This window comes from Ornithodoros turicata, chromosome 10 (genome assembly GCF_037126465.1).
Source record: "Ornithodoros turicata isolate Travis chromosome 10, ASM3712646v1, whole genome shotgun sequence".
In the NCBI taxonomy this organism is placed as follows: domain Eukaryota; kingdom Metazoa; phylum Arthropoda; class Arachnida; order Ixodida; family Argasidae; genus Ornithodoros; species Ornithodoros turicata.
The window spans coordinates 2,807,573-2,820,748 of NC_088210.1; the positions used below are offsets into that span (position 1 = coordinate 2,807,573).

At 45.9% G+C, this 13,176-nt stretch overlaps 1 protein-coding gene across 3 annotated transcripts in view; it reads left to right on the plus strand.

Moving 5' to 3' along the window:
- The window catches only part of LOC135370606 (uncharacterized), a 29,667-nt gene that overhangs the window by 7,573 nt on the left and 8,918 nt on the right, over positions 1-13,176 (plus strand). For 2 of the 3 annotated variants that reach the window (XM_064604379.1, XM_064604377.1), the window contains 3 exons: positions 2,803-2,868; positions 7,420-7,637; positions 9,504-9,663. In XM_064604379.1, the coding sequence (XP_064460449.1) occupies positions 2,803-2,868; positions 7,420-7,637; positions 9,504-9,663 (444 nt within the window). The remainder of the gene's footprint in view (positions 1-2,802; positions 2,869-7,419; positions 7,638-9,503; positions 9,664-13,176) is intronic. The other variant, XM_064604378.1, reaches the window with a different exon arrangement.

Below are 13,176 nucleotides of genomic sequence, written 5' to 3' on the forward strand. Positions count from 1 at the left end.
CGGCGTACAGTCTCTGCACGCGTTAAAGAGGCAACGAACAGGTATACGAGGTGCACTTTTTTAAAATGTGTTGTGGTACGTTGCCGACGGGGAATGTTCTCAAACAATTGTTGTGGCATAAAAATAAATAATGGCTCCAAACCGAGTGAATATTCACTGCACTCTTTCGCCCTCATGCCCTGCCCCGTGATGTCCTGGCGAGAATGGCCGCGTAACATTTTGGACGTTTCGCATCATCAGCCATTTAGCATGCAGGACGCTTATGCATGAATTTTGTTGTATTATTGAAAAGTGAGGTCAATTCTAAACATATTCCCACTTGTCAAATCCAAGATACCAGTTCAAGCCATACCAAAAACCCTCAATATTCCATTTCATGTTTGCACTATGTTTTCAGTGCTGTATTGCTCTGTGTGGTCACCGTGATGTTCCTGCAACTAGAACCGCAACCGGTTCCCTCACGAGCTCCAGCTTCTCTCAGTGGGGTCTGTCATTGGCTAGGAGAGCGAAGTCCCCCACCACCTCCAGCACCTACTGTTCGGTGTGGCTACGCGTTGGAACGTGGTGATGCGACCCGGAGATCCAAGGATAAGGAGATACTGAGGCGGATTATGCTCTTCGAATGGCATTGTTTCGCGTTAAAAGACGCTCGCTAGAAGCAAAAGAATTTCGTATTTGGATATCGTGAGCTACGTTTTTTCATTGAGCGTAATAATTGGAGAATGCTCCTTGGCCTCTTTAGTGCCCATTTGGAAAATTAAGTTTTCCAAGGTCACACGCACGCCGAGCACACGCGCGTCGAGAAATCGTCGGCAAAAGTTGCGGCGCGTGTGGCTTCCTACAGTTCAGTGTCTGTCGCTCCCGTTCTGGATGGGTGTACCGCCCTGCGGCCTAAACAACGCCGTTTTCCACCCAATTTTTACCCCCCCCCCCGAATTTGGCAAAAAATATTTCCCCCAAACATCAGACCCTACTTATTAGAGCTTATTATTTATCTTCTTTAGCTATTATTCAGTTGAGACTGCCGTGTTTATTATGGTAACATGTGATAGCAGGCTGACACAAGCAGGCTAGTTATGTTAAGTCTGGGTTATATGAAAAGGTTTGCTTTGATGGAAGCCTGTGTGTCATTGCACGACTCGTTCTGAAAACTAGGCTCTTGAGCCTCGAGTCACAACAATGTTACGGTACTAGATAGCTTCAACCAAAAGGCTCCAGCCTGAAGCATGTCCACATTTCTGAAATCTTACTGATAATCTGCGATTATGCTAGATAGTCTTAATTTGGCACTACCGTATTTGTTTTACGTAAAGGGTAGAAACAGCAGAAAAATAATGATCCTGATCGCACATTGAGGAAGCTAGCGAAGCGCCGATAAATACTCGTATTAAACTGCGTAATTGGGGAACATGGATGAACTCTGCTCCCCAATTTCACAATTGAATATGGGTTTTTCAATATGGATCCGTGTTGTACCTAAAGGTCATAGCATAGGGCATATTTTAAAGGTACCGTAAAGCAGAAGATAGACAGCAGGCATAGTTTAACAGCTTGTTGCTTGTAAATCCAGCACTACAAGCTGTACATGTGACAGGGAACACTAAATATGTTTAACCTGCGAGTAAAATTGTGGTAAAACAGCTCAGGCCAACGTCTGGTGGGAAATAATCCCCATTTCGTCAAGCTACAGTGACCTATATTCCTGACTGGACGGCTCGTAGTCGACGTGTAGCATATATGTAGCCGGCTTCTTCTGTTTTCACTTATGCGAAAATACTCCAAAAGCCGGGAGATGACATAACGAAAGAAAGAGAGGACTCCGACTTATCGTAACAAATAACAACTTTAAGCAGACGTTACGCCTGTCATACGATGGGCATCATCAGTGCAGGACTGAGCAGGAGAGCCAACAACCAGTCTGCAACGTCTGCTTAAAGTTGTTATTTGTTACGATAAGTCGGAGTCCTCTCTTTCTTTCGTTTTCACTTATCTACCCAAAATCCTTGTGGTCCTTCAAATTGCCGTTCTCTGCAAACCGTCGGAAAAGTGAATGATACTATCAGCAAAGAGAGCTATTTGTGACAACCTACTTGTCCTCCTTTTAGAATCCCCTCCTGCAGGAGAGGATGTTAAGGTTTTTGTTAAGGTCTGGCATATGAAATTCATTCACACACATCAGTCACACTCTGTGTTGCACGATTTAAATTTGTCCCACAGTCAGTAACTTGGGTAGGTGTGAACTGTCATTTGAACCAGTTACCAAAATTTTTTTAACAGTTCCGGTTCAGGATGACGCCAGTAGGTTCAACACTCGGTGGAATATGGTAGCTTGCGGACACGACGAGGGGAATTAAGACCAGGCACAGTAATGGAATTTGTTCCTCGACAGAGCCTGTTATAGAGACCCACTGTTTTAGGAGCAAGCATGCCTGTGTGTTTTTTGTGTTAGTACCACTAGAGTGTTCAGAGAGTTGTTGTGACTGAGACGACAAACAGGTCTGGACACGAAATGGCCTTTAATACGACCGAACGGTCCTAAAGCCAGAGCCGATCCAATGGCTCTCGAAGGCTTGAAAGAAGGTGTGCGACGAGAATCATAACAAATATTTTCGATATACTTCTTCAACAGAACAGGCTCATGCACAATTTAAACAGCCCTCACTGTAATTCTTGTAATTCTTGCTACCAACAAAATTGACCGTGTGCAATGCCATGAGCTTGTGCACATCCTCGAAGCACACCCCGAATTGCTAAACAAGCATTGTAAAAGTGCACTTTGATAACTGTTCTGTTCTTTTGCAGCAACTGCATACTGCATACCAAATGACCCCCCCGGACCACATGCACGAGGACACACCGATGGTAAAGGTGGACCATGTTCCTAGGGCTTCTCATTTTTGGGTCTTATTATTTTTGCCTGTAAAAATCGGGTTATTGTTTGGAAAGGAAATTCGGGGAACAATCGGGTGTGTTCTGTTAAGTGTTTTATGTTGTCGGGAGTTTTCGGGTGAAAATATTATTGTGCGAGTTAAGCTGCCGAGATGTTTGCAGTGGATGGATCCTGAAGTACTGACAGGTGTCCCGAAAAGCTGGAGGACCTTCAGATGTTGTCTTGCATGCTTAAGAATTACGGTTGCTAACGTGATTAATCCCCTTCGTGGCTCACTATGAAAATATACGAGGTAGAAAGACCTCGTGGAATTCGGGGAGAAATCTCATTATGCCTGAATTTCAGAAGATTGCAATTCGGGGTGCAAATGTCGTCAAAGGTCGGGTTTAACCAGAAAACGAAGAACCCTACGTATCCTTTAGGTTTTTATGCGTTAAAATGTTATACGTTGTACTACGACAACTTGACAGTAAACGCACGAGGAAGCAGATATAATCTGCGCCGATTTTTATGACAGGAAGAAACTTTATTGCTGAAATTGTCTTAACATGAAAAAATTTGTACTAGAACACTCCTGGTGTTTTTTAAAATTGAAATGCCTAATCAAAACATGGTAGGAGAATGCGCAAAACAGACAGAGTGCCACCATACTCGTCTTCCTTTTTTTATTGATGTACCTACGTAACCTGAAGACCATTGAAGTAGGGTGATTGTATACATACCGTACAGCCAAAAGCTACTACACAGAGTTTTTGTTAATAAAAGAAACAAAATACTTCTGGAATACTTCTGACTGGATGACGTAGAGATGAGTGTATTGTCTCGAGTACTGCTCGAGTATTGTATGCTATACTCAATACTACAGTCAAACCTCGTTACAACGAAATGCGATACAGTCAAAGTCATTTACAACGAACGCTTTTATAACGAAAAGACCGTTACAACGAAAGTTTTTCACGGTCCCGTCAGCGCCCCATAGGGCGCAATGTACATATCCGACCTTTAGAACGAATTCCTTTACAACGAAAGTACCGAAATAACGAAGTTATTTTTCGGTCCGATGGGCAAAGCGCACGACGCATACAACGAAGTTCTGGAAGCACACGCGGTGAAAAGATGCACAGCGTCGTTCGGCCACCTGCGCATGAGTCACGCCACAGTCCTCATTTCGGCATACGCGCGGTTTTATGAACGGATTAGCGGAAGACGTGGGTGGAGGTCATGTGCCCTTCTGAGTCACTATTGGAGATGACCGCATATGAATAGCAAAAAGAAGAGTCCACAGAGGGTTTTGGAATTTTGACTGCTGGGGGGTACTGACCGGGCTGAATGAGGCATAACACGTGCTGGAGATGAAGGTTAATCACCCTTTCGGGCATGTTAAAAAGGGGGAGAAGCTGACCGGTGTTCGTAAGGCTAGTCTGCCAGAGATCGCCAGTCGTCCGCGATGGCTACAAAAAAAGCGTCTACGACACGAAAGCAGTTCTCCCTTGGAGGAGAAAATGGCCGTTTTGAACGCGGTTGACACCGGAAGAAAGAAATGCGACGTAGCCAGGGAGTTCGGAATCAGCGCATCCACTCTGTAAACGTTCCTAAGAGACCAGGCCAAGCTTGAAAGGGAATACGGCAACAGCGGAGGTGCACCATCACGGAAAAGAATTTGCAGTTTTCACAGTCGTAGGGATCGCTTTACGGTGCTTGGCATTCCGAAACCAGAACCTCATCGCCCGCGACGATGGCGACACTGCTCGTCGGTTCCCCGAAGCGTAACGTAAACAAACCTTTACGACATGTCCGTCCTCGTGGTTCGTGATACGCCATGCTGCAGGTAGAACGTAAAGCTCGTGTTCAGAAATTCCGTTGATATATTGACGTCTTGTGAAGGAAGTTGTGAATGGAAGTAGTACACCTAAAGCTTCATTTTTGCTACGAGCCCGTGTTCGTTCACGCCACTTCCGTCCACGTCCGTTTACACACATATATAATAGCGTCATGACTAGTGTGGACAGCCTAGACTCTAATATTGATGCATATTCCTTTTTAACGAAGTCACCTTTACAACGAATATTTCCCGCGGCCCCGTGGAGTTCGTTGTAAAGGACTTTGACTGTATAACGAAATTCGCGATAGAGCGATTTTGGATTCCCCGGCAGAGGGCCATAGAGATCAATGTATTTTAACTCCCGCTACAACGAAACACTTTTTAGCCGCCGCCTCGATACAGCGAAAGAACGAGATAAAGTTTATGACCCCAAAGCCGACTTTAGGGTCATGAAAACAAAGGGCGTAAGCAGTTCCCGCAGCGAAAGATGGCACGCGCGATTAGGGTCGGGAGGAATCTGGTGCTTACAAAAGGAAGTCTGAGTCATTGGAAGGTTAGGGATTTTCTTCCGAGGCTTCTCCTTCTCGCGCTTGTTTTGAACTGTCCGGTTGCAGCCAAGTAAAAAGAGCATGAGATGCAAGGCGCCATCGCACGCGTGAGAAATGGTTCGGCACTGTTCCCTTAGAAGTCATGATGTTGCCCACCCCTGCGAAACTGGCACTCACTAGCACCACGACCACTGGTGGATTTCCTGGACCTATTTGAACCAGCCTTAGAAAGCTAAACAAAAAAATCAGCTATCATAAGAAGTCAGGTATATGACCACCGTAGACGTGAAATAAAATGACATCACATAAAAAAGGCGAAATCACGGTATACGTGTGGTGAAAAAGGTGGTGAGCTGTTGTCGGGCTTCAACAGTTCTGTGGTGAGCAATTGTCTGGCCTCAGCAGTTTTTTGGTGAGCAATCGTCCGGTGAGCAATTGTCCGCGACCCGAATAGTTCATACATCTGCGAAAGCACAGAAGCATGACAGGACTGCTCTAATTCCCAACACACTCCCTTCCCCTCAGAAGAGATCCTGAGATCCGAGTACTGTATTTGACCATTCCTTTCCCTTTCCATAGTAAACATTAAACTGGAACCCCGCTCCGACAAACAGACCCTTTATGCCCGATTCATCACCCTCCGAACCCACACCAAAAAGTCATCAACGTACCTAGTAATAAATTCAACCTCCAAAGCCCCCAACACCAACCTCGCGGAAGCAGCTCCGTCTACCTTTGCCAACACCAAATTACTAAGCATGGGAGCAATTTTTGAACCTATACGCACACCATCCCATTGTCGGAAAACCCCACTTGACACCTGAAGAACAGTGGAATCTAGATAAAATTTTAAAATATGAAAAAAAAAAAAAGCACTATCAGATACACCTACAGAATTTTGAAAGGACATTAACCCAACAGATAGTGCTTCCTGTACACACGTGCAAATGATATGGGAAGGCAAACTACAGAAAAGATCTACGAAGTCCAAAGGGAAAAACCTAACATTCGTATCTTCAACACACTCTTGATCAAACCAATGGAGTTGGTAATCCTAAAAGGGTCCTCAAACTTCACCTCTATGAGGCCTTTCAACACAAAGCTGCTAAAGACCCCTTGCCGTGTGTTTCTTTCTGAAATAACAACCTTCGAAAAGGGAATCCTTCCTTATGTAGTTTGCCCAAATAAAACACTTCCAAAAACTGCCCAACAGAGTTCCAGAGTGTCAGTGCAGGACGTTGGTGACGAAGGTGCTGCCGTGTCATTGCTAGACAGATAACCTGGTAGCAATAACCATAGATCGAGAAGTCACCCGTCAAAAGGAACTCGTTACGAGTTAAGTTACCGTGTGAAAAATGTAACTAAGGTAATAACGAAGTTCTTCAGTCTGAAATGTAGCTGACAGTTACGGAGTTACTTAAAAAAGGAATGAGTTACTTCCAGGTTACTTCGGACACAAAATAGCACTACACAGGTGCAGCGCGTGGGCAGTTGAGTTAGACCTTGAGTTGCCTGCGGAGGAGTGCAACATACTTAGATCTTTTTTGTTTATGTCCAACAATTCCAATGCCTTGCATCTTACTCCCTGTGGGCGCACAATGGTGCAGCTTCATTTCAATGGCAGCTGTTCAACTTCCTGAATAGAATACTGTCATTGAGTGAATATCACGTTTTATAGCATAAAGTGCCATGAGAGAAAAGCAAGAAAATATGTGGATGTGAGTGAAAAGCGAATAAAGAGTAACTTAAAACTTAGCTTAAGTTACTTTGACAAAGCTACCTGAAAAAAGAAACAAGTTCCTCTGAAAGTTATCACGGCGCAAAAGTACTAAGTTAGTTACAAGTAACCAAAAAAAGGAACTTAGTTACAGTAACGAGTTGCCTTATACGCTGGCAATAACTATGGCTTCGTTCGAGTGAGGAGGTGGGCCCGTAGCACGCTCTTGTTTTCTCGTTATTTTGATTTTGTCATACAACCCCTTTTCATACTGCAGCCAACCAAAGTCTTTTGTACATATGGAAATAAACGTCGGACATGGTGAGCCATGAGGTCGTGTGGAAAGTGTTAAGGTCTACATTCCCAAATGGCACATGCTAATGTAGGAATTCCACTGAAGTACTATATTGAATGGTGTAACGTTTTATTCAATTGCACGCAGGGTTCCAAAGCAAAGCCATTGAACTGCTGCTAGAAAACCGCAGTCTACTCTATGACATTCACCAGCGCATTTCCAGCTTTGAGGCATTTGGTCAGGCTTCAAATGGTCTGCTGATACCGCACACAATCTCACCTCTTCTAGAGCAGCCCCTCTCCTCGGTGGAGGAATTCACTCAGGCTGAGATAGCACTCAAGGATAGGAACACTCTGAGGGCCTTGGTGAGTTGACTTGGTTGAACTTAGAGTCACTAAGTAAGCTTCACTTTGGAGTATCGACACTGATGTCCAAGGGAGAGCCGGAGCGCCATCTTGTTTCCGCACCACGCCAGTACCATCCCGAGTTGTGGGTCAAACAAGTCTCACATAATGCTCCCTCTGTTATATACAGTCGACCCCCGTTTATCCGGACTTCATTTATCCGGATCCCGCGGTATCCGGACAAAAGGCACGGGAACGAATTTTCCTCCATGTATTTTGTTCTCGTTTATCCGGACTTCAGCTTCCGGACTCGGACAAGAATTCCAGGGAACGAAAGTCGAAAATTCTTGTAATCCAGCTTCAGTTATCCGGACTACCGTGAGTAAGAGGAGACGCTGACCCCGCTTCGTCACCCTTTTCGCTGTGTTGGGGTTATTCCCGTCACACGTCAGGGACCCTCCGTAGGGGAGACAACCGTGCACGATGACCCACTTTTCTATTTGTGTGCGTTGGGTCACATTGACCAGTCTAGTCATTTGGAAATATCTGGAGCAACTGTCCGGTTCTAAAGGGGAAAACTCCAACCCGAGGGCCTGCTACTTACGGCCGGTTGGCCGATTCAGACATTCTCCTAGCTGAGCTGCGATCCCTGATGCAGAGGCTCGCTGCGAATGCCGTAGATGATGCTGCGGTTGACGCAGCAGCATCGTTGATACGTTGACGTTGATAAGGATGATGACGCGTGTGCAGCTATGACTGATGACGGTGTGATTGCTGCTGTTGCCTCCGATGATGCGCAGCAAGACGGTGCCGCCGATGACGCCAGTGAGAAACAAGGCTCCCACATTGACACTTTGCGTCCGCACTGACATTCTTCGAGCAGCGCAACAGCGTGGCTCAACTCTATGCAATTAGCAAAAGTTTGCAGGAATCGAGAGCCTACACTACTATGTAACAGCTGTCATTGACGAGATTTCTGTGTTTTAATTAAACCTTGCTCTGTAGGACGTTTCTATTCGGTCGTTTCATTTATCCGGATGCCCCGGTATCCGGACGATTTTGCCGGGAACGGCACCGTCCGGATAAACGGGGGTCGACTGTAGTAGCGTGTGTGATTGTTGCGCGATAATCCAGTGCGTCCCGAGGGTGTCAAGGCATGACCTACTCGATTATAACGACCATGTCATAATTGGCAACCCCTATGGGGGAGCCCGTCCGCACAATCCTCCAGGGGCGCTACTTATCGGCATGCGAGATCTGCATCACGATTGGACGATGGAAATTTGAATTCTCAACACGCAGAAGCGTACATACGACTGCCGTAGCAGACGACAGCAATAGCTCCTATGGAAACGCGTAGAATGATGATGATAATCAACCTCAGAATGAAACATCTTCCATGGGATGTGCACCGCCTGTACAGAAATACTTAGGTAACCTGAAGTACAAATTATTGTAGAAGTTGAGGAAGCAATATCTGGGACGATGAGTAGCGCCACCACTAGATTCCAAATGCAGCACTGGGAAGGGGTGCCGTGACATGGTCGTTATAATCTAGTAGGCCATGGTCAAGGTGAGCTCAAGGCCGTCAACTGCTGCTTGCGAATGAAACAAACATTTCACCCGCGCACGATAGATGGCATCGTGCGCTAAGGTGCGCGTGGGTTAGCGTGGCGCGGAAACAAGATGGCGCATGCTCGCTCTTGGAACTCGGTGTTGATGCTCTGCAGTGTAGCTTATTTAGTGACTCTAGTTGGTTAAACTTTGGTTAACTTAAAACTAGTTGGTTAACTTAAATTGGTTTGCTGATAAAGTTATCAGAATACCAGTTGCAGAGAGAGCGAACACAAACCCACTGTTGCCGTTTCTCACAATGTTTCGTTACAGGTTGACCGCCTCGCCCTTATTGGTGGTTCTGATATGAACGGAGCCGTGAAGCACATTGTTGATCGGTGCTTGAAGAACAGCCTGCAAGCGCAGTTCAGTCTCGATGGCAGGAAGGGGAAGCGGGCCTTCAAGATATCACCCCTCTGCTCTGTCATTGTTGGCAAGTATTTACGCTGCATACTTTTTTTTTTATTTCGTGGTAGCGCTGCTAAGCAGCTGTGGCATATGAGTGGTGTACGGATGTGGACAGATGGAGAGAGGACAGTAAGGAGGAGTGTGGGATTAGTACGCATCCTGGGCTGACTTCGTCGGTATTCGTCTGGAACATTCTATGGAAAACCTAGGGAAAACCTCAGACAGCACAGCCGGTGCGGGGGGTTGGAACCTGCGTCATATTCAGGAGCTACTAGATTATAGTTAGGGTTCCATGTTTTCGGTTTTTATTTTTGGGTGCGCTCGGCGTCTGTTGTTTGGTGTCTATTAAGTTTTCGCGAAATCAGCGTTTTTCGATGTTTTTCCTGGTGTGTACATGGCTTACCCGACAGTTATCGGCGAATCAAAATCACGTTGTAATTTCAGCACAACGCTCATTCAATATGCCGTCGTTCGCTGCTGTGGTGTCTTACGGCTAACAGAAAAGTAAATGGATGATTTTCCACAACCATCGTATTTTTGTGTGGTTTTCTGATCTGCATCAACAACTTGCTGGGCATGTGCAGCAATTTGTCTCTGTCATCGTTCCTGGAATGTCCCTCTGTATTCACTGTTTTTCGGTTAAAACCGAACCAGGTGAAATTTACACGCCGTATGTTTTTCGGAGTTTCTCGACGAAAACCGAAAATGCAGAAGCCTAATTATAGTGACCATGTCGTACGTAGCCCTTCCCAGCGCCACATTTGGAGGCTGGCGGTGGTGCTACTCATCGGCCTCAATTATCGCTTCCTCAATTTCTACGGTACTCTGTACTCCAGCTTATTTTAGTATCTCTGTACAAGTGGTGGATGCCCCATGGAAGATGTTTCATTCTAAAGTTGATTATCATCATCATTCTACACATTTTCACAGGAACTGTTGCTGTCGTCTGCTACGCTAATTGTGCTTTCGCTTCTGCACGTTCAAAATTCAAATTTCCATCGCGCGGGCCGATGAGTAGCGGCTCCAGCGGATTGTGCGGACTGGCTCCTCATTGGGTTCGCCGATTATGGCATGGTCGCTATAATCCAGTAGGTTGTGGTCACGTCCCTGTCTCTACATGGAAGGCGATCATCCTAACCACTGCGCCACGCGATATGGTCCATTTATTTTGTGTGCTCTCAAGTTCAGTCATGGCTAAGCTACTGCTAGCCTATTTTGTGGAATTCTGTGTCAGGAAAAACGGCAGTGTACTTGAGGCCGTGACAAAATGACCCAAGGGGAACTGACGTGTACAAAATATTGCCGTTCCTGGTTTTAAGTTTTACTGTAGATTTGTTTTGAAGGTTTCTCCGCCTGACCATGTATATATGCCTCACAGTTGCTCCGCGGCGAGAACACAGAATGGGACAAGACAAACAAACTAAAAAGGAGCTGAATGAAACTGTTTGCAAGAAACTGTAGAGAAACATTACACTGCACGCTGTTACAGTGACACACTTTTACTGCTAGTACTACATCAGTGCAGTACTGCAGTACTACATCAGCTTGGCTATTTGACTAGTTTTGGGCTACTTCAATTTTGGAAGGTTCAGGTAACGAGCTAGTGATATTTTACTCAGCTTTCCGATTTCTACAACATGTTTCAATGCCAAATAGCACAGTATAAGACCAGCAATGACACATTTTCATAAGGGGGAAAGAATGTCATAGAAGACTCTCCATGGTAACTTCGTCATTTTGAGGATGCAGCAAGATTCACAATAAACTCTGCATAATTTTGTTGCCGCCCGTTGACATTAGACTTACATTCTTTTGCATGTTCTGCCATTCGCACCGTCATGGCCTCTCTCATATACCGTAGAGTATCTCGTGGATCAACGGGGCAGCCTTATTAATCAGCCACGGGCACAACAGATCTCCGGAAGAGGATGTTACATGCAGAGCCGTCGCGAAGCGCGTTTGCGCCGGGGCAAGGCAACTCTGAAGTGCCCCCCCTCCATCACTGCCATCAGAAACCGTGTGAACAAAGGGAAGAAAAGCCCATTTACACTGCCGAGACTGTATATTTATTCTTCCTTCCTACTTTATATTGTACGACCAACCTGCCAGGGCTTGACGTTCGGCGCCCCCTCTGGCGAGGGCGCCCGGGGCGGCTGCCCCTCTTGCACCCCCGTTGCTACGGCTCTGGTTTCATCACACAATCAAAAACACGCTGCACGTAAATTCGGGATACGCAGGGTTTCACAGCTGTAGAACAGATGTTGCGCAGATTTTCGTGCCCTTAGATATATGTGTCCAAAAGTTTAGAAACGACACTATGTACGAGTAAAGAAATGCAAAAAAACACATGAAGAAAGCAATAGATAACTCTTTTTCCGCCACGAAATATTATTTGGCTTGAGAGAAACTGATGTTCTGAGGCTGGAACAACATAGAGGGGACAGATACAAACAAAGCCTCAAATTGCCTAAGAAATCAATGATGAAAGATGAAAGTCACTGAAAAGGTTAGCCAGCTGTAGGGATCGAACCCACATCTTCTGGATTACCGGTCCAGGGCTCTACCAATTGAGCTAAGCTAACACGCCTCTCCAACGACTTTCGGGGTGCGTCATCGCACTTCATCGTTGATTTCTTAGGCAATTTGAGCTTCTATGTTGTTCCCAGCCTCAGAACATCAGTTTCTCTCATGTTCAACAGGTGCCGTTTGCGTCGATTTCCGTCGTATGAATGTGTGTATGAGTGAGCAAAAAATGTAAGAGTGAAAGGAGGGTGAGTGAGAGTGAGTGGCTGGTTTGTCGTCCATTCAGATGACGCACCCCGAAAGTCGCTGGAGAGGCGTGTTAGCTTAGCTCAATTGGTAGAGCCCTGGACCGGTAATCCAGAAGATGTGGGTTCGATCCCTACAGCTGGCTAACCTTTTCAGTGACTTTCACCTTTCATCGTTGATTTCTTAGGCAATTTGAGCTTCTATGTTGTTCCCAGCCTCAGAACATCAGTTTCTCTCATGTTCAACAGGTGCCGTTTGCGTCGATTTCCGTCGTATGAATGTGTGTATGAGTGAGCAAAAAATGTAAGAGTGAAAGGAGGGTGAGTGAGAGTGAGTGGCTGGTTTGTCGTCCATTCAGATGACGCACCCCGAAAGTCGCTGGAGAGGCGTGTTAGCTTAGCTCAATTGGTAGAGCCCTGGACCGGTAATCCAGAAGATGTGGGTTCGATCCCTACAGCTGGCTAACCTTTTCAGTGACTTTCACCTTTCATCGTTGATTTCTTAGGCAATTTGAGCTTCTATGTTGTTCCCAGCCTCAGAACATCAGTTTCTCTCATGTTCAACAGGTGCCGTTTGCGTCGATTTCCGTCGTATGAATGTGTGTATGAGTGAGCAAAAAATGTAAGAGTGAAAGGAGGGTGAGTGAGAGTGAGTGGCTGGTTTGTCGTCCATTCAGATGACGCACCCCGAAAGTCGCTGGAGAGGCGTGTTAGCTTAGCTCAATTGGTAGAGCCCTGGACCGGTAATCCAGAAGATGTGGGTTCGATCC